This window comes from Daphnia pulicaria, chromosome 4 (genome assembly GCF_021234035.1).
Source record: "Daphnia pulicaria isolate SC F1-1A chromosome 4, SC_F0-13Bv2, whole genome shotgun sequence".
NCBI lineage: Eukaryota > Metazoa > Arthropoda > Branchiopoda > Diplostraca > Daphniidae > Daphnia > Daphnia pulicaria.
In genome coordinates this window covers 6,598,996-6,619,463 of record NC_060916.1, presented here as the reverse complement: position 1 = coordinate 6,619,463, position 20,468 = coordinate 6,598,996, and the positions used below count along the sequence as shown (strand labels likewise).

General features: G+C 38.2%; 1 protein-coding gene and 1 long non-coding RNA gene across 2 annotated transcripts; both read left to right on the top strand.

Moving 5' to 3' along the window:
- The first annotated feature begins 10,151 nt into the window (after positions 1–10,151).
- On the top strand, positions 10,152–11,342 carry LOC124335950. Its single transcript, XR_006916967.1, has 3 exons — positions 10,152–10,834; positions 10,897–11,194; positions 11,256–11,342. It is a non-coding gene; the product is annotated as an uncharacterized LOC124335950 (long non-coding RNA).
- Positions 11,343–11,869: 527 nt separating this feature from the next.
- On the top strand, positions 11,870–12,819 carry LOC124337656 (basic proline-rich protein-like). Its single transcript, XM_046791698.1, has 2 exons — positions 11,870–12,728; positions 12,809–12,819. Exons 1-2 carry the CDS (start codon positions 11,870–11,872, stop codon positions 12,817–12,819), a joined length of 870 nt encoding a protein of 289 aa, XP_046647654.1.
- Positions 12,820–20,468: the final 7,649 nt, after the last annotated feature.

The following is a 20,468-nucleotide window of genomic DNA, read 5'->3' as shown; positions in this document are numbered from 1 at the left end:
GGTAGGAAAAATCTGAAAAAATTCAGCTTTTTGCTACCCATAATGGCTAAAGCCAAAAAAAATTTCATCGCGATCCGACGAAAATTGGATTTTTCGGATCGCCGAGAAGAAAAGCTAAACGCCATAAGATTCTCTCTCTCGCGCGCGCGCGTTTCCAAACTTTAGGTAGGTACTGAATTTGAAAATATTAGTGAAAACAAAATTAGTGAAACTTACCTTGCTTTTTCTATTTCATTTTTTTTTTGTAATTCCAGAATGCATGGTCATGTAAATAAATCGACGGTTGCAGTTCGATCAACATCGAATTCATCATCGGTCTAAATTCTTAAATGGTTGAGACAAAAAATGAAATACAGTCCCCTCCATAAGTATGGGATCACCCCGCGCCGTTCCATAAGGCGGCGTGTATTTTTCATATGGGTTTTTCGGGTGGCAAAAATCGAAAAAATGACATAAATTCACCAAACTTGGGATTTATGTCATTTTACGTCTTTTCTATTGTCTGAATTTTTTTCAGATTTTTTCCCCTATTTTTTATGCCTAGAAAAGTGGCGCACAAAGTATCGGATCACTCCGGGGCCGGCCGTGTTGTCTTATGGCGCAAATGGGCTTTTCATATTGCTTTTTATATAATTAATTTTCTAGAAGGAATTTTCAAACCCTTTTTACATTTCCCTTTTATAAATTAACTGTAAGATTTCCATTATGATCGGAACCATTTCCGAATTTTCCCAGATTTATTAATTTCCCCAGTTGCTAAAATAAGAGACTGCAGAAGACTTCATTTACGGTTTACAACCTCTATCAGCTGACGTAGGCCAGAAAATTAGTGTCGTTTCTATACGCCCCTTAAGTAAAAAAGGAAGCAGAGCGCCAGTGGTGTATAGAAACGACACTAATTTTCTGGCCTACGTCAGCTGATAGAGGTTGTAAACCGTAAATGAAGTCTTCTGCAGTCTCTTATTTTAGCAATTGGGGAAATTAATAAATCTGGGAAAATTCGGAAATGGTTCCGATCATAATGGAAATCTTACAGTTAATTTATAAAAGGGAAATGTAAAAAGGGTTTGAAAATAAAAATTCCTTCTAGAAAATTAATTATATAAAAAGCAATATGAAAAGCCCATTTGCGCCATAAGACAACACGGCCGGCGTCGGAGTGATCCGATACTTTGTGCGCCACTTTTCTAGGCATAAAAAATAGGGGAAAAAATCTGAAAAAAATTCAGACAATAGAAAAGACGTAAAATGACATAAATCCCAAGTTTGGTGAATTTATGACATTTTTTCGATTTTTGCCACCCGAAAAACCCATATGAAAAATACACGCCGCCTTATGGAACGGCGCGGGGTGATCCCATACTTATGGAGGGGACTGTACGTTTGTCCTCGTACGCATCATGTGGCAAATTGTCGGTGAACACCTGAAAAAATGACAAAATTTGAAGATGTTGTGTCAGTTTTCTGTTTTAAAATAGTGAGGGAAAATCTACTTTATATGGAAGGAGCACGGGGGCCGGTCGAATTGGGTTGGTGAATGAAAAAGGGATTCCTTTAAAAAAATATGATTAGAATAAGTTTTTCCCGCTGATTCTCATGGTATTTTTTATTTTTAAAATAATAATTTCCCCCCGTTATCTCACTTCAAAGTTGAGATTAGCTCCCCCCATTTAAAAACGGACCCCACGCCATTTTTTGTGGGCGGTCCTAAAAATGTGATGAATTTTGCTCTCCCCCCACCTTTTCACCCTTTTTCGTGCTGCCTATACCCCCACTTTTGTCCTTAGGGCCTAAAGGCGAAAGACGAAAATTGATCAATACATAGAGATAGAAGTCAGTCTGTCTTGTACATTTCTATCAGGTTATGAGCCCAGACACGTGTTCTCCAGTAAAAATGCAACAACATTCGCCATATGGCATGAACGATTCGCTCAGGTGAATTACGCAACCATGCAACGAATAATCAAACTAAATTTGGTCACAGTCCTTAACGTCGTGGGAAGCACCTCACACAAAGAGGACTTTACAGCCTGCATAATCGGCAAGATTTCGCGTCTCCCGTTCCCAAAAGGAAGAACCAGAGCTTGACAAGTTGGAGGAATCGTTCACTCAGACCTAGTTGGTCCATTTCAAGTAGCGACTCAAAACGAAAAACTGTACTATGTCATATTCAAAGATGACTACAGTGGATACAAAGTGGAATACTTTATGAAGAACAAGTCCGAGACCGAAGAAGGTTTTAAACAATACGTCGAAAAGATGTTTACTGATACTCGACAGCGCCCTCGCATACTTCGCTCAGATAATGGGGGCGAGTATACAAGTAACTCTTTCCGGAAATGGCTCTCCACCAAAAGTATTCTTCACCAAACATCTGCAGCTGATACATCACAACAGAATGGCGTATCTGAACGCGATAATCGAACTCACGATTGCCTCTAGGGCTGCTTCGCTCTTTAAGAATTGAATTACCCGTATCCAAGGTGAAGATTTAGCTGAATAGCCAAGATTGTCCCGCATGTTTTGAACAATTCCATTAGGTCATCTTTGCAGACATTCTGAGGAATGTTGCAAATAAAGATCTGAAAAAAAGAGAAAATGTAAGAAAATTGTTATCTCTAGAAAATTATGTTGGGCCAACTTACATCACATCTGTTGCACCTCTTTGGTGGTCTTCCTGAAGAAGGGTCATTTTTCACAGGCTCACCACTAAGGATGTGTTGGGCAGTCTCAATGCCGACCGTGTAAAAAGTCTTGAAGGGATCTATTTTTACAATTGCTGGCTTAGGGATAGGCATTCTAGAACAACAAAAAACTTGAATGGGACATTTTAAGACCAAAAATTAAATGATTACTTACCCCCCAGCGTCATAATCTTGAAACAATTTACCGCAACTACCACATTTGACTGTTAGAAAAATACAATCTTCTGGTTCGCAATCTTCAATATGCTGACAGACAGGTTTAGTTTCAGTAATTCTTATCAGAATAACACACGTTCCACTCTTAAATCAACAATCGAAAAATCTAAAAGTGTCTAAACCTCCAAGACGGAACGACTGAAATGCTGAAACCTGAAAATCATATCTATCAATTGAAATCTGTGGAGTGATTGTGTTGAAATTGGGTTGAAATCGTGTGCGAGTCCGTGGTGACCGTAGCCGTGTCCGTATCCGTGTACATGTCCATGGTTGTGTCCGTGGGCGTGTCCGTCAGCATGAGAATTGGTGTTAAAAGAGGTGAGATTGTGCTCATCTCCGTTGCCACCATATCCTGCTCCATGTCCATGCCATATCCTGCTCCATAATCAGCCAACCACTTAACCCCAAGATTTCTATTTATTTTTATTTTTATTTCCAAGATTTTGTATGCTTAAAAAGATATTCGATTCTCAAATAGATGATTTCATTTCTATTTGACGATGCAGGTCTAGGACGAGATGGCCACTCGACTCATTTTACCGGATGTTACAAGAGGAATGAATGTAACAAGAGGAATGGATGTTACAAGAGGAAATTATTAAGTCACTCTCAATGTTTCGAGCTCTCTTGGCTTTACAATGTGTGCAATAAATATTAATAATACTTTATCTGACTTGTTTTTACGAAAAGAACTATGATAAATTCTTTTTGATGCCCATTCAACAGTTTTCGGTCAACTCACTCCACTGTGTGTGTGTCAATTCATGATTAAGACTTTTGTACAAAGTAAAAATACGTAGGCGAATCCAATCTGAAGAAAATTTATTTTATAGCATCAGTTGGATAATTGTAAATATTCAATTGTGACCATAATGCTTGTAAAATCTCTTGACTTTGCAATGTTGCAATCTGAAGGCTGCCGTTAGCCTTCGTGTGCATGTAAAACCTTTGTTGAATTTGCCTTATCTCTACATTTTCAATAGATCTTGTTCATCAAGTTTGACCAAGGTTTAACGAAAAGTTTAGACTCCAGCCATCTTTTTATATACGTTGATCATCAGCAGAGGACTTGCACCCGAATTGACGATGCATCCACTTGACCCTGGTGTCTAAAGCTCCTTAGAAAAAGGACCGAAGTATAAAACTTTTTTGAAGCTTCATTCATTGATTGTGTTTTGTGCTTGCGGTTCGTTGATTCCAAAATTTGGAGGAAGTGAATAACACAACTAATAAATTGGCAACGCAACCACCGTTTCCTATCCCCATCTATTCTCAGCAGAGAGAACTCATGAGATCCAGTTTGTGTGAACTGTGAATCCAGCAGAACTCGGAATAAAAAGTGAACGGAGGTTGGAGCGTAAGTTTGCGTGGTTTTCTGTGAAAAGGATTACTCATTGAACTGTTTAAGTAATAGGCATTTGACAAAAGAGATAAAGTGCTTCCATCTAAGGTTCTTGATTGCCCAATTGTGATTCCCTCAGTTAACCGAAATGTTAACCAACAATATGTGGATTATTCCACCTGCATTCGATTTTAGATCTATTCACGCTGAAAGTGAAATTGGAGTGTTTTAAAAAACGCGTTTCCCTACTAATCATCTCAGCCGTACGGATACTTTCGGTACCCACTGTATAGCAGGTAAAAATGATCAGTATCGAAGAAACACGCTAGTGAGTGGAATGTTGAAATCAGTGTAAAAGGATGAGATACCACCTAATTGTACAAGATCAGTTCCATAATCTAAAGGAATAATCTGAGAACCTTTGTTGGAATAAATCACAGCCCAGTGTGGTGAGCATGAGTTAGCCCAGGCAGTGCATTGCCCCAGAGACAATGTGCTTCATTGTCTATCAGACTATCACTCTACTTTATTAGTTAGGTTTTAATCAAACTCATTATCGGAATTTGTTTTATTCTTTTCCATGATGTCACAATGAATTATTTGTTGCATTTTATATAAGATGGAGGCTATCAGGGATATTATAACATTGATTAAATTTATCCGCTTAGTTTTATTATTGACCCTTTTATGCTGTTTAAATATTTAATTGTTTGATTGCTTATGGCTAGGCCTATTATCAAATTATCCAACTTCCTAAAGCCTGCGTTAAGTACTCAAGTTAAATAATAGATTAGCGTCAGTGCGTCACCAGGAATTTCTCCGGTGTCATATGCTTTCTAATTTTTTGAAATGTAGAAGTTTCTATTCCAACATAGCTATAAATTGTGTCGACGAAGTGCAACAGTTAGATTTTTAGACAGTAAATGGTGAGGTGATACTCAGGAGTATCACCTCATCGAAAGTACTTCGAAGTCACACCGCAAATGGCCTTGTTTTCTTTTATCACCTTAGTCTTCTTTATAAAGTCATTGAGAATGACATATGTTTTTTAATTAAAAAACTGACTTTTGTTAGGTTTCTTCCTTTTTCGTTGATATCTGGCAAATAAACGCTATAATGCAGTAGTTTGAAATAATCTTGTTTAAACAGGTCAGTAGCATGTCGTTTTTTTACTTATTGGAGCCGTATTTATGTATAAAAACGTATGAACCTTATCGACAACAACAAGCCGCACGCTTGTATTTTTTTGTTGCACGATTTATCACTTTCAAAAAATTATAGGCAAGAAATATTGCGCACAAACTAATACATAAGTTCATTCCATGAAAACAAGAATCGTAAAATGAAAAAGTATTTTTTTACTATCTTTGATCTTCTTCACAAGCTGGATTGGCCCAAGCCGGTGAAATCCTGCTTAAGGTTTCACACACAAATCATCTTGACCTAAACACGTTCAAGAAAACTTTACTCACAAGTCACAAAACACTTGGCAAGAGAATCAATTGGAAACTAGAAATGAAACATTTTTTGTGTAGTTGGGCAAACTTACCTCAAAATGATTATTAGCTTCTGGAGTTGCTATACAACCACCACCTCACTGGAAAAGAGTCGTGAAGGTGTAAAAGGGTGGCAGCTGTCCAACCCGATGGCTTGACCAAAACATACACTTTTCTTAGATGGTTATTTTTTATATCTGCTGTTCTGGGTAACACATTCTAAAATAAACAGTTAAAAAATAACAACTAAAAACATTCAGAGTATACTTGTGCAACAAATGAAACAAATTCGCCGTTAAAGAAATTTCTGAAGTTTTTTGTCAACAGAAAAACAATTGCAATGTTACCTGATTGATGGCAGAATTTTTTTTGTGGTATTTTTTTATTTGAGGTATTTACTTTTTTTGTCAATCCTTTAACAAAACAATGGACAAACTGTAAGAATGACGAATACATCTTGATAAAATAAAAATTTTGCCAGTTTGACAATAATAGCTACCTTACCCCCCTTTTTTAATGAATCGTGTATTCGCGGAAGGCGAATGTTACCCCGATTATACGAACCTTACCCCTTAGTAAGAGTACTCTTTTTTCCCAACAAAGATGACTGAAACAATAAAGAAACTGAGTCCCAACAAAGAAACTGAAAGAATAGGGATCCTTTGCCCGCACAGCATCGTTCCTCTTTCCGAAATGCACAAAGGCCTAATCCTTGATCTTCTTAACGCGATGGATGGGTCCATGAGCCTCAAAAGTCTCCTTCAATTTTCTTCGGTGAAATCCTGCAAAAGGGTACGCACACAAAGCACCTTGATTAAAACCAAAGCAACCAACAAGAAATGCCAAAGCCGTTAAGGTGCTCGTTGTAAACGTTAAAGTGATTGACTTGAAGTGGAAGGAAATTTTTTTTTTTACTTGTTCGCACTATGGAAATCAAAATTCCAGAGCTCAAGGAATACGTCCAAATCAAAAAGTTTATTCTGCTGACTGCAAATTTGTATTTCGTGTTGTTTTTCAACTTCAAGCTAGAATGTTTAAAATTCAGCCACAAAAATTCCATAAAACTCATACCAATCACGTTAATTCGATAGAACTTTTTAAACTTTATACAAACGAAAGAAGTAATTACATTAAAATTCATTATATTATGAATTCGTGTTAATTTTTGTTTTATAAAGAAATTCACACAAAATCCTGAAGCACACCAGCCTATACATACTCGTCCAATCACAATGTACGAGCTAGAGTCCGCCATCTCCACCCTAAAACCTACAAATTCCGCCGGAATTGACCAATTATCATCTTCGCTAATTCTTGCTACCCACCCATGTTATGATAATATTCTTCTGAAGATGCTTAACGTTTCCCTCTCAAACGGTTGGTTTCCTTCATCCCGGAAAATCGCTAAAATAACCATAATTCAGAAACCGAACAAATCCAACTAAGGGCTACTTGAAAACTATCGTCCAATCAGCGTGATCCCTTCTTTCTCAAAAATCTTTGAACGTATCATCCTCTCTAGACTGAAATAGATCGCTACTGAAAGAAATTGGTTCAACCAAGGGCAACACGATTTCAGAGAAGTTTGCTCCACCGAAACAGCCGCTAACAATTTGGTTCATCACAGCGAGACCCACTTTTCGAAAAAAGAATTTACTGCAAGCGCTTTTGTCAACATAAAGTCAGCGTTCGACTCAGCATGGCACCCTGCAATAATAGCCACACTCATTAAAAAAAACTGCCCGCTATACCTTGTTCGCATCATCGGAGACTATCTTGCTAATCGGAAAGCTCAGATCAACATCGAGGGCCGTGAAACAGACATTTCCACTGGTTGCCCCCAAGGTGATGGAATCCTCTCAGCGTTTCTTTGGATTACTCTAATTGATGATGTCTTCTACATCCTTTCTTCCTTTCCCTGTTTTTATATCTGCCTACGCCGATGATTTAAATATCACCTGCAGCCACTCTGATCCAACCACGGCCACATCTAGACTAAATATCATATGCAGTGCAGTCATGGACTGGCTTTTCTCCATAAATATTCTGATCAATCCCCCTAAAACCATCTTTATGATTTTTGATTTTCGTCGGAGCAATCGTCTGCTCCCAGATAATCTCTTCTAACTCTACAAGGAACAACCATTTTCCCTTCCACCAGCACTACCTTTCTCGGCTTTCTTATTGACAATCTTCTTAGTTGGAAAAGGCACATTGAGCTAAAATGTACCTCTGCAACTCGCTTATTCTACTCAATGCGCCACTGCTGATTCCTCACCTGGGGCCTAAATCGTGTCCGATTACAAATCCTTAACAAACTTATAGTTGAACCCACCATTCTGTATGGTTGCTCAATATGGGCTAAACGAGCAACATTGAAATCTACCAAAAAAATCCTATGTTCTCCAAATTAGCCTCTTTAATAGCTGCCAACGCTATTTCTGCAACTAAGCTGGACATCCCTTACGACCGAGCTAAATGTATCCACCTTCCAGAGATACTTCCTTGGAATAGAAACCATCCGAAGGAAATTCAATTGGCTTCCTCGACAACACTCACCTCTGCCGATCCTTCGACAACCCGAATGTTCACAGTCACAGATGGCTCCATACGCAAAAATGGTTCTGGCTATTCTGCCCTTATCTGCTTTAATCCAAACTAAAGCATTCGCTCTCTAGGTCCCTACCTCGCCACAATACAATCTTTCAAGCCAAAGGCCTTGCAATCCTTGTCACCCTAGACTGGATTGTCTCAACACGCCCACTTCCCTCTCAAAACTACGAAATCTCTTCCGACTCCGAATCCGCACTTGCTGCTTCTACTCCATCCGCGTCCACTAAATCCTCCCAACCATTCTCTTCTATAGTAAAAATCTTGGCTACACACTGCACAAATATATTTTTTTAAATATAAAATTTCATATCACTATAATGTCCGTTGGGACGTTGGACTTGGGACGGCCAAACTCTGTCGACATTTGGACTACGGCGCAACATTTCTTCTAAATCCCTTAAGTCAAAGTTGATTGACCATTTTGGTTGTGATATCCATATTTTTAGAAACGACGGATTTATGACCTTATTTTTTGACAGCAACTTCAAATAAGAAAAAAAAATAATTGTAGTCTGCCGAAGAAGAAAAAATTTGAATAACTTGTACTCCAGCAAATCTAATCAATTAGAATTATAAATTATTGTCTCTAAACTTGAAATTGAACTTTCAAGTTTAGAAAACTCTGGCCTGTGTGCTTGTATATAACTTAATATTTTCTTGAAAATAATTACTGCGAAAAGTAATCAATCTAAAATTCCATCATTTGCTCAATCAATAATGCATTTTGCGTATCCAAAGAAAATTATGGCACCATTACAAGTAATCATATCTATTTTTAAAATTTTTAAAATTATTTAAATTTGATCCTACAACAAATTTTTCTTGCAGTATTACTACATGCTTCAAGAGCTTTAATTTAGATAATCTTTAAAGCCATGGATTTTGTTCATCATGCAACGAAGTACTTACATTTGAAAATCGGCTGCCGTAACTTCGTTCACTAAACTGAACATCGCGCAAGATGCCTTTGTTTAATATATTCCCGATAACACTGATCATAATTTGTGCACTTTAGATTGAAAGGGCACTTTCCAAGGATGGCTACTATCGCTACGATAACCTTATGTTCTAAGAAAGCTTAAGAAAGAAAGCAAAAAAAAATACAGTTTCACGAAGAAAAGTAACTTTTAAAAGTTACGCTTTTCTTAACCTTATGAAAATTACACTCTTCTGTAATAGTGAAATTAGTCTAGTGTTACTATTTTACCCATTCAGTAGCAATATTGCTTACACCACATCACTAAATAAAAAAAAATTGTTTTAAGGGGGTGGGGTGGGTCACCTCCCCCCCCCTTAAAACAATTTTTGTTGTCTTTGGTGACAAGGTGTTACAAGGGGGCGGTAAAAAAACTCGACAATATTCGTTACCTAATTTAAAAACGACTCCATATCAACCAACAAAAAAAATTCTTTGGTATATGATTCATTAGAAAATTAAACAACACTTACCTTGTTCATGTTCAAGCTAATTTTTTTAGAATATTTTTTTATTAAACGCAATCGGATAAGAAAATTGTTAAAGTTTTTAGAATTCCCATAAATATCAGAGAAAAATTAAAAAAATGGTTTTGCTCTCTAAACATATGATACACGTTCTGATTTGCATCTTTGATCAATCTTACGAAAGATTTTGCGACTTTTTTCCTTATTTCGTAAATTAAAATACAATTTAGCAGATTCAAAATAATTTTTTTTCGTATTTCAATTTTACCTTAATCGGTTAGTCCTTAGTCTGCATCCTTTGATAGCTTATAGATTTTCATCTAAACGGGGAAAGATATATCAAATCTAGTCCTAAATCACAAAGGTTTGGTTAGTCTGAATCCTAATGCATAGTTACTCTTAGTAAAGGATATATCCGAAATTTCGTGGATACATAAGTACTTTCAATATATTTCGTTCCACCGCTTCAGAAAACAGTGAATTGCAAAAATTGTTCGTAAACTGTTTCCCCCATTTTCAATTCAGCAAATTACTCCACCATTTCGTAAGTAAAATTTATCAAGTTTATTCATTTGTAAATGTTAACATACATTTTGAACATTTTTGAACATTCCATCAAATCGGCAAATTCGTCAAATTGATAGTCTCATATCATCCACCACACCTGAACCTATTGAGGTGCAATTGAAAAGGTAATAACCAATGTAATGTCCGACGATCCTCATGGGACAGCGTAAGGAATTGGATGGAAATGGATGTGTTTTTGGATTTGGGGTTAGGGAGTCAGGGGAATGTATCACAAGAAGAAAGAGAAACCCCCGAAGAATCTCCTTTCTAAGCTTGAAATTCAGGAGGAAATGAGTGATGTGTTAGGTTTTATACCCTCATGTTGTAAGCATGAGGGTATATTCAATTTTGCATGGCAATTATGCATACTATGTTTTTGGCGCGAAAAACGTGATTGCAAAAATTGATTCTTAATCAACTGTTTCCACAATCAGCAACTAACTCACCATTTCGTAAGTTAAATTTTCAATTTTTCAAAATTTGTAAATATTAATCTACAGTTAAAACATTTTAGAATGTGCCACCAATTCGCGAAATTCTTTATCCCTTAACCACAACGTCCGACCCGATTGAAACTGCAATTCAAGATGTCATCAAACCCATTACTGGGATGCTGATAAAAAATCCTCACTGGACATCATATGGGATGTTTTTTTTTGGCCTTCTTTGGATGGGGAAAGAGTTTGGGCCAAGGATTTTTTACTACTGTATGGAAAAGGCAACGGAATGGCATAACAAAATCAAAAAGAAATCCCAACCTGCTGAAACTCTAGGGGAAATGGTAGATGTGTTGGCGGAGCAGGTTGCTAAAGGTAAGTTTTTTAAAACAGTCAGTCAACGATATGTTTTTTAACATTTTCCTGTTTTATATAGGAAAATTGTGACATCTTTGAAAAAGCACTTGGATGCTCAACTCAACTCAATGAACGGATGGATTCATGTTGCTTGTATAGCATAGGGTGAAACTCTTGATTAGTGAAACATTTTTGGTTTTCTCCTGAAGGTGTTGGCCTGCTTTCTCGCTTTTGAACAACAATTCCCTGTTGAAATAACAAAATAATTGTTACTATTTTGTTCCGGACATTATGGGATTGATTTATTGCCAAAAAATACCTTGGAAATGGTTCCTATATTTTGCATTATGCTATCGGCAGACTTTAACGCTAAATTCAATTTAGGAGATCTCGAGTGATATCAATCTGTGTTCCAATGGAACTATTATAACTATTGGGCGGAAACCTAATTCTAGTAGCACTGTTGAATCAGGGCGGGCCCGTAACTGGAGCTGACGTCTGCGTTTATTATGGAAAAGTAACGCCATCTAGTAAACTTTGCAAAAATTGCTTCTAATCAACTGTTTCCACAATCAGCTTTTCAATCACTCACCATTTCATAAATTAAATTTTCAATTTTTCAAATTTGTTAATGTTTATCTAAAGTTTAAACCTTTTTAGTTTTAGAAAATGCCACCAATTCATTTAACCACAATGTCCGACGAAATAGAAGAAGCAATTTCTCAAGATGTAATAAAGCCAATGACCAGTTGTCGACCACAACCGGCTGCCACTACTCCTGGAGCACCTCAAGTCGGTGCCGCTGCTGCTGCTATAGCGCCCCCTCTTCTCGTTCGCGTTCGGCCACAACCGGCTGGCGCTCCTCCTGGAACACCTCAAGTCGGGCGGAGTATGCCCATTGCAGCTGACGCTGCAATGGAGCCACGTCTTGTCGGTAGGAGTCGGCCAGTACCGATTCCCGCTTCTCCTGGACCACCTCAAGTCGGGCGGAGTATGCCCATTGTCACTGCCGCTGCTATGGAGCCACGTCTTGTCGGTCGGAGTCGGCCAGTACTGATTCCCGCTCCTCCTCGACCACCTCGAGTCGGGCGGAGTATGCCCATTGCCGCTGCCGCTGCTATGGAGCCACGTTTTGTCGGTCGGATTCGGCCAGTACCGATTCCCGCTCCTCCTGGACCACCTCAAGTCGGGCGGAGTATGCCCATTGCCGCTGCCGCTGCTATGGAGCCACGTCTTGTCGGTCGGAGTCAGCCAGTACCGATTCCTGCTTCTCCTGGACCACCTCAAGTCGGGCGGAGTATGCCCATTGTCACTGCCGCTGCTATGGAGCCACGTCTTGTCGGTCGGAGTCGGCCAGTACTGATTCCCGCTCCTCCTCGACCACCTCGAGTCGGGCGGAGTATGCCCATTGCCGCTGCCGCTGCTATGGAGCCACGTTTTGTCGGTCGGAGTCGGCCAGTACCGATTCCCGCTCCTCCTGGACCACCTCAAGTCGGGCGGAGTATGCCCATTGCCGCTGCCGCTGCTATAGAGCCACGTCTTGTCGGTCGCGGTCGGCCACAACCGGCTGTCGCTCCTCCTGGAGAACCTCAAGTTGGTCAACGTGGGCCTAGATTAGCATGTTATATGCAGGTCAAATATGACATGTTTAACTTCTTGACGCAACAAGTTGGGACATCGGCCATTGTATTGAGTGTGGCAACGGAAAATCGATATCGAACAACAGTTTCCGTTCCCGGTTAGTAACTTTTATATTTTATATTATTCGTGTTATTTATTGTTTATTTCCCATTTTTTTCAGGTGATCCCTTTGTGGCCCGATACTTATCCAATGATAATTACGTTGATGACAACAAAAGAGAAGCTGCGACTATTTTAATGAATCACCTGATTGATTTAGGAGTGGTGACCCTAAACGGACGTAGGGGCCCAGATTTCCAGGCTTATGTCGACAGACTGGATGCTGGGAGATGGGGCACTACACTCTGCATAATGCACGTTGTCTAGTGAAACGGCATCTAGGCGCTAGAAATTTTGTTTTCTCTCCAACAGGAGAAGAGGGAAGATACAACTGCAGCCTGCAATATCCCCGTTATGGAAGAGGTAATAGGATTTTAAAAATAAAAAAAAAAAAAATTCTAAGTTTTTTTTATTTCTTTAGATAGAATTTCCGTAGACAAAACTGAAACAAAAAAACGTGATGCACGGAACTTGGCTTTTTTTGAATTTGCCAAGCAACTTTACGCTGCTGGAATAATTCCAGCAGCTCGTAATTAATTAATTTTTTTTTCTAAAAATTTGAAATGTTTGAAAAACTAGAGCTATAGAGCCAATAAAGCCAAACACTTAAACAGCGCTGTTTAAGGATGATCCTCACGTGCACTGGACATCTTACGGGACTGTTTTCTTCTGCCTTGTGTGGATGGGTTACAACTTTGGGCCCAGGATGTTCTATTACTGCATGAAAAAGGCCACTGAGTGCGACGACAAGAAAAAGAAGAAACCGCAGTCTGAACAAAGTGTATTGGAATTGGCAGATCAGGTGGACAGCCAGACACAGTTAGCTGATCAGATTGCAACGTAAGTTTTTCATTACAGTCATTCAACAATATGTGTTTTTAACATTTTCCTTTTTTTATAGCAAAATCCTGCAATCTTTGGACCAGAAATTGGATGCTCTAATTGCTTCCAAAGGGAAAAAGGAGTAATATCAAGATTGAACATTCGTTTTGTATTACATTCAGTGGTTTACTATAAATGAAAAAAAATTCCACTCTTGTTTCTTTTCTTCTCTTTATTGGTTTTAAGCAGCTTCATTGCTGACGTACAGATAACAATAGACAACATTTCGGCAAAATGGACAGCAGTTTATTACAAGCAAGTAGTTTACATCTTTGTTGCTCGGAAATTCAGTTCCACCCTTCTGAATGCAATGCCTAAGAACCAGTTGAGTTGGTGAAGTTGATCAGGTTGCATCGTAAGTTCTTCAAAACAGTGATTCAACATTATGTTTTATTATTATTTTCCTGTTTTATATAGGAAAATTCTGCTATCTTTGAACCAAAAGTTGGATGCGCTAGCTGCATCCCAGGGAACAAAGAGTAATCAAGATTGAACATTCAGTTTTTTTTTTACATTCAGTGAGTGGTTTACTATTTGCCAATACAAAAATTTCCACTCTCTTGTTTCTTTTCTTCTTTTTTATTGGTTCAAGCAGCTTCATTGCTTTCAAGTGTTTTTTTTCATCCTGGGATAAGACGTACAGAATTTTTTTTTAAATTTTAAAATCTTTTTTTTCTCGTGCAGGTAACAAGAAGTCTTCGAAACATCCGCATGATGAGGAAGGGGCACGTGATCACAGTTCTTCGGACGAAGCTGGTGGACTAGCAACTGGTGTACGCTGTTACCCCTGTTTCTGCGAGCACCAGAGCGCCCCAATTGGCTTTAAAAAACCAAGAACCCCTTGGCCATCAGCCACCAGCTAATGGCTAGCTCCCAGCTATCGGAAGGTGATGATTTTTATCACCAAATTGCAAAATGGGGCCTGTACATGGCTGAAGGTGTTTTTGGATTGGCAACTGTTGCGCTAGCCAAATTACTCTTATGTATTTTTATTTTTTATACCATTTCCTCGTCTCACTTATCCCTAGCCTCAATTTTAATATTTTAAACTATAAGTTAAAAAAAGTTTTCGTATAGGAGAAAAAACAAAGTTATCTAGGCCATCGCTAGATTAAGAAAAATGAGCGACTTAAAAACCAGTATTATATCTGGTTACATACGATCAAAAATGCACGAACATGAAAATGAACCTCTCTGAATGCCGGTGCTAGCCGGAATAAAAGTTTCTTCCTTCGCCTTTAGCGGCCCTCTACCGGACATTTCTACGCGTCCCTTAACACAAACAATGTTAAGCACACATGTCAGAGTTGCCAGATTAGTCCAAAGAGACTCTTCACATCGTATTTTCTCGACATTTTTTATGTCTTTATCGAATTATCGAGATTGTAATCCATCGTTGTTAATCATAACCTTGATGGTCTTTTTGTGGCTACAAATGCCCCTGGATGAAGTGCTTTCCACTGAATCGAACGAAAAATTGACCAGTAGAGCAAGGAACTGAGTGGTCTCATTTTACCCCATAGCCATTTCAGAACCCACTTTGGATAGCAACTACAGAGCCGATGATCCAGAAGAGAGAGAGATGAAGAGACCGATGAAGAATTTTGAACACACCGACAAAGGGCTCACCAACGATTTGGTCTAATTTAGTAAAGATGCTACATTTCCCTGTTGCTGAGTTCGTGGACTCACCCAACTTGGAAATTGTGCATTTAGATTTAGTAAAGCAAGATGACAAGTGGTTTGAGGTTCATGTTGGAACCAGCAAGTACTTTACCCAAATAGCAAAGTGTCAAAACAAAAGCTGCTGTTTAAAACCTAGGAGCACATAATTTTCGTTAGCAATCGGAATATTCTCCCATTGCAACTGTTTATTTCTCGAATTAGTGAAGTTTTAAAGTTTCCGGTAAAAAAAAAAAACTGAATCGTATTTTTCCAGTCTCTATTTTTCTCTCGCAGTCTCATATTAGACGATCATATTCCCTTTCTGCAAAGGCTCATAAATAGATTCTCTTTGCCTTATATTGATGTTCAATTCAGTCTTCATTGACCGATCAAATCTTTAGGCTATGTCATCATTATTTTGCTGGAATCATAATTTTCTGCAACCCGAAGTCAAACCCTCCTCCCGCATCGAGGCAAATCATACCCGTGAGGAAGTTTATTGAGTAAAGAGGTTTGCTTGGAAGCGAAAGGATATGCTGATTTTCAATATTTGTTTAAACCCGGACATTTGTTTTTAATTTGTTGTTTTTGTTTATTATCTTAGATGTTTTAAAGAAAGAAGGTGATGGAAAAAGCTTGATCATCCTAAAGCCAGATGAAGTAACCATACTTTTGACAAGTTTTACTGCTGTTATACTACAAAACTATTTATTGTTGGCAACCAGTATAAACAATTAGTTTTAGAATGTATACTAGTGAAGGAAGTGAGAAGGGTAAGCAATTTCATAATTGGCTTAAAAAAAGGTGAAGTATTTATTGTATAAATTTTTTTACAAAATGATTTATACTTTTTTGATTAATCTGGTAATGAAACAGCAGTAAAAAAAGACAATCGCAATGTCCCCATTTTCAAAGACCCTTAATAAAGGTTTTACACGGGGAATGAGTCAATCCTTGATCATCTATAGGTACTATAACAAGGTTAGCGTTTTTCATGTTATTCTCTTACGATTATTTTTAATCGTACAATATAATTCAAATGTTAGGAAATTTCCCCATTATTCTACAAGACTTAAAGCTTTTTGATCAACCAAACAATGTTCTTGAGGGATTAAAAAGAGTATAGAGGTTACTTGAAGTTAATGGGTATGCCAACTTTTTTTTGTTTGTTTCTTGTATCTTAGGAGGTTTTAAAGACTGGAAAAGTGTGATGGGAAAAACTTCGATAATCTCAAAAACTAGACAAGTTAGATGAAGGACGGAGAAGCGAAACTCAGAGAAAAATTCAGATCCTTTGTGAATTGATTATGGTCGTAAAGATGGATTTGCTCCACCAATGCATCCGATGGCTATGTCCTCTCCAGCCATGATTTGACATGAATTGCTTAAATTATACAAATAATGCTGCAGCAAAGGTTTTTAAAATTGAAATGCATTATCGTGAGATTAATTGAAATGAATCTTTTAAAAGTATCTGCTGAACAAAACGTTTCAATCGTTTTCATCGTCCCAAACCAACGGATAAGAAAATTTCGTTATAGTTTCTCACGTTTTTTCTTTTGCTTAATCAAGAGACTGCACTTAAATGTTTTTTTCCGAAAATGAAAATCCCGCTGTTTGTTTTAGTGGTGGATGGAACAACACTTTCTCGTTAGACGTACCTTTCAAACTGCATGAAAACCAATTCCCAGTCTTGATGTTGACGTCCACCTAAAACTTCTTCGATATACCAATCGCCATGGGCGTGAAGCAAAAAGGTAAAGCAGCAAAATATATAGTAGAGCCGGTCCTCTAAAACTTTTTAGGAGTAAAAAAAAATTGTTTCCCAAAATTGAAAAGTTTGTCAGATTATCAACAGATTTAGGGGAGATTCTCGCCCTCATAATCCAAAAAGCTTAAAGTTCAATTTAGAAGAAAAAGCTCTCCCTAATGAATTTAAAACCCTTAATGTCGATGTCTACAACGGCAGAGCTCGGCATTTTTTATTATTTTCTGGGCAAACTTAATTACTGACACAACCAAAGGTGAAAAAATTCAGTCCAATTTTTTCTTCGATGCCTTTTTTTTTTATTTCCATGCTTTTGCATAGCTTTCATTTCATCTGATGTTTAATTTTTTTTAGGAATGGCTTCCAGCACTGAAGAGTCGGACGGATTGTTTTATCACCGAATTGCAAACTTGGCTCTTTATATGGCCGAAGATATATTTGGAGTTGCGACTATTGGTGTCACAAATATCACACTCTGGCCTCCAATATGCAGTACTACTTACGAGAATTGGAACTGGCCTCCTCGTTCCAAGGGTAAGTCTCCCCATTTTTCGTTTAAAATTATAAAAAAAAATGCTTAAATTGTTTATTTTTTCTTAAGCAGGGTCACATGATGAAAAAAAGTCGTCTACCCAACGTCCACTTGATGAGGAGTCTCCTGACGATCCCAGCCCATTGGACGCGGCTAGTACTTCTAAAGGCTGTGACCACGAACGCTACCACGGTCACACTGCTGAAGCATCCGTGACTGCCTCAAAACAATCAACACCAAGAAACTATCGTCGAGATCGTCATCACGAAGGCAGAAGCCACCACAACAAGGCCAATAGTTTCTTTGGAGAAGGAAAGTCTATTAACGAGCAATTTTTCGCCGATGGATCTCCCGCCGCAGCTGCAGGTTTTCAATTTACTTTGGGTCAGGGAAATTATCGCCTAACCAATCCCCCCCCCCCGAAAAAAATTGATTTTCAACTCACAATACCATTTATCTACAGATGCAACATATGGTGTTTCTTGAAGTAGCCGAAAAAAATCCGGAATCAAGAAAAGAAATTGGCTGGCAGTCAATGCTAAAAATTCGTCGTTAATGGTTCAGCAAGAAGGATTCTAGAAGATAATCCCATTCTCTTCTTTGCAAATTCTTCCGAAATTGTCTCCTTCTCTCTTCTATAATCCAGATACCTTCCACTACCGTAATACTATGTTAATTGAATTGAATTCAAATACAATTCAATGCAAACACAAATGTGAATGAAGCCCAGAAAATTACCCTCACATACATAGTCCACAGTCACCTAACATAACTTTGCAACCAACCGTGGCCATTTCTTTTCCTGTTTCCCTTTAAGTTGGAATCTCATTTTATTTTTAGACGATTTCTGTTTTTGACATGAAACCTTACACGTTAAAGTTGCCGTTGTGGGAATTGGCCAATTAAATTGTTTTCCAGAATACTGCCCGGAAAAGTTTCTTTCCTAGTTATGCGCATCAATTACCAAGACAATTTTTGTTAATGGAATTATTATAATTTTCTCCAGCAAGCGGATCCTTCCAGCCGCAAGGACAGACTGGGCTCGCAGCTTGTCTCTTCTGAAATTAAAGTTCCCGTTCCCGAATATGGTTGGTGTCTGTGTTCAAGAATCCAACACGGGCCGGTTTCAGTTACTCTCAACAAGGTACTGGTGAAATTCTGTTGGATGCCTGTGTCGACTACTGGAACGGTGTTGAGCTCTGCGCACTGACATTGGCAGGATAGGTATTCTGAATTATTCCGTAAAAGTATTTCTTTAATTTAACTAAATTTCTTTGGGGGTGGGATAGGAAGAGGATCCTCGATTTCTACAGTTGTTGCTAAAATTCGTCCTACTCGTCGTTAATGGATCCTCAATAAGCAGTCCTACTACCAGACTTCAAATATCAATTTACTTGATAACCTGGACCATATTCTCAGAATCGACATATTCTCCCATTCATTGTATTCTCCCATCCATAGAAGAAAATCCGATTTGAAATACAGATACGTTCCCCTAACGTGTTTTCTCCATTTTAGTTTTTTGTCGTTCGTGCATATGCCAGGGTCCCCTGGATCTCATTTTATTCTTCCAGTTTCGTATTTTTTGGTATTCTCTCCCCTTTTGTCTCTCATTAAGACGTGAATCTACCACCTTTATTATTCCGGATTATCTTTTCATGGCTATGGACGAAGAAATATACCAGCAAAGTCTGCAACTTGAATTAGCCGAATGCCAGCGGATGTGCGATGCACAAAAGTACTTTCATTTTAAATGTATGTGTGTATTAGTGTTGCAGATTTTGGAGGCTGTTTTCCTACCGCCTCCGTAACTTACCATCATGCTGTGGAAAAAATATCTTAGGTATTATCCATGAGTGTAACAGGAAATAAAATGGATGGTTAAATTACCTCTATTAGGTAATTTGAAATGATTAAACATAAGCAACGACGGATATTTTAAATGTTTATGACTCGTAATTCCTTTTATCTGTGCCCTGTTTTACGAAAGAAAAGGACCTAACACATACCTTTAAACCTCTGGATTTATTGCCAAATCCCGCGCTAACAGCACTCTCACACGTAGTCACAAAATTTTATAATTAATTGGTCAATCGAAACAAGATAATAGCACCAAGACACCAAATAATTGCCTAGAAAAACACTCTTAACTCTCTGAATAGCACGGTCTACCTCCTCTCTCCTCGTTCGTCAACGTATTGCCTCGTCTTTCTTCTCTTCATCTCCTTCTTTAACGCGCCTCCCCGTCGTCAGCTTCCTCAGAATCGCCTTCTTCTCTTCCACGTCTTTTCTCGGAACTCTCCGACTGTAACAAAATAGAAGAAGAAATTAGAAAGAAGTTAGGATAACTTTCAGCCTGCCAGGATAACTAACAGCCAATTGAACATGATGGTTGATTAGCTGGTCAATCCATATGTAGCCAAAGTGCTATTTCACAACAGTGAAGAAAAAGCAAAAGTGAAGAAAAGCATTGGAGTCAGAAAATTGGAAGAAAACACATTACTTTACCAGCGTCATTTTCCACCACCGTCGATTTAAATTGCCCATGTAAATTCAGTCAACGTAGCTTTCGTGGATTAATTGTTAGTAAGTACTCGCTTGAATAAAAAAGTTGTAAAACTTAACAATAAAAAAAGCTACTCTTCATCCAGATCCATTCAATGATTTCAAATTTAATTATTTGTTGTTATAATGAAAGTTTCCAT

Bases quoted from the DNA above. Each gene is read 5' to 3' on its own strand.
- LOC124337656 (XM_046791698.1), top strand. From the start codon at position 11,870: ATGTCCGACGAAATAGAAGAAGCAATTTCTCAAGATGTAATAAAGCCA.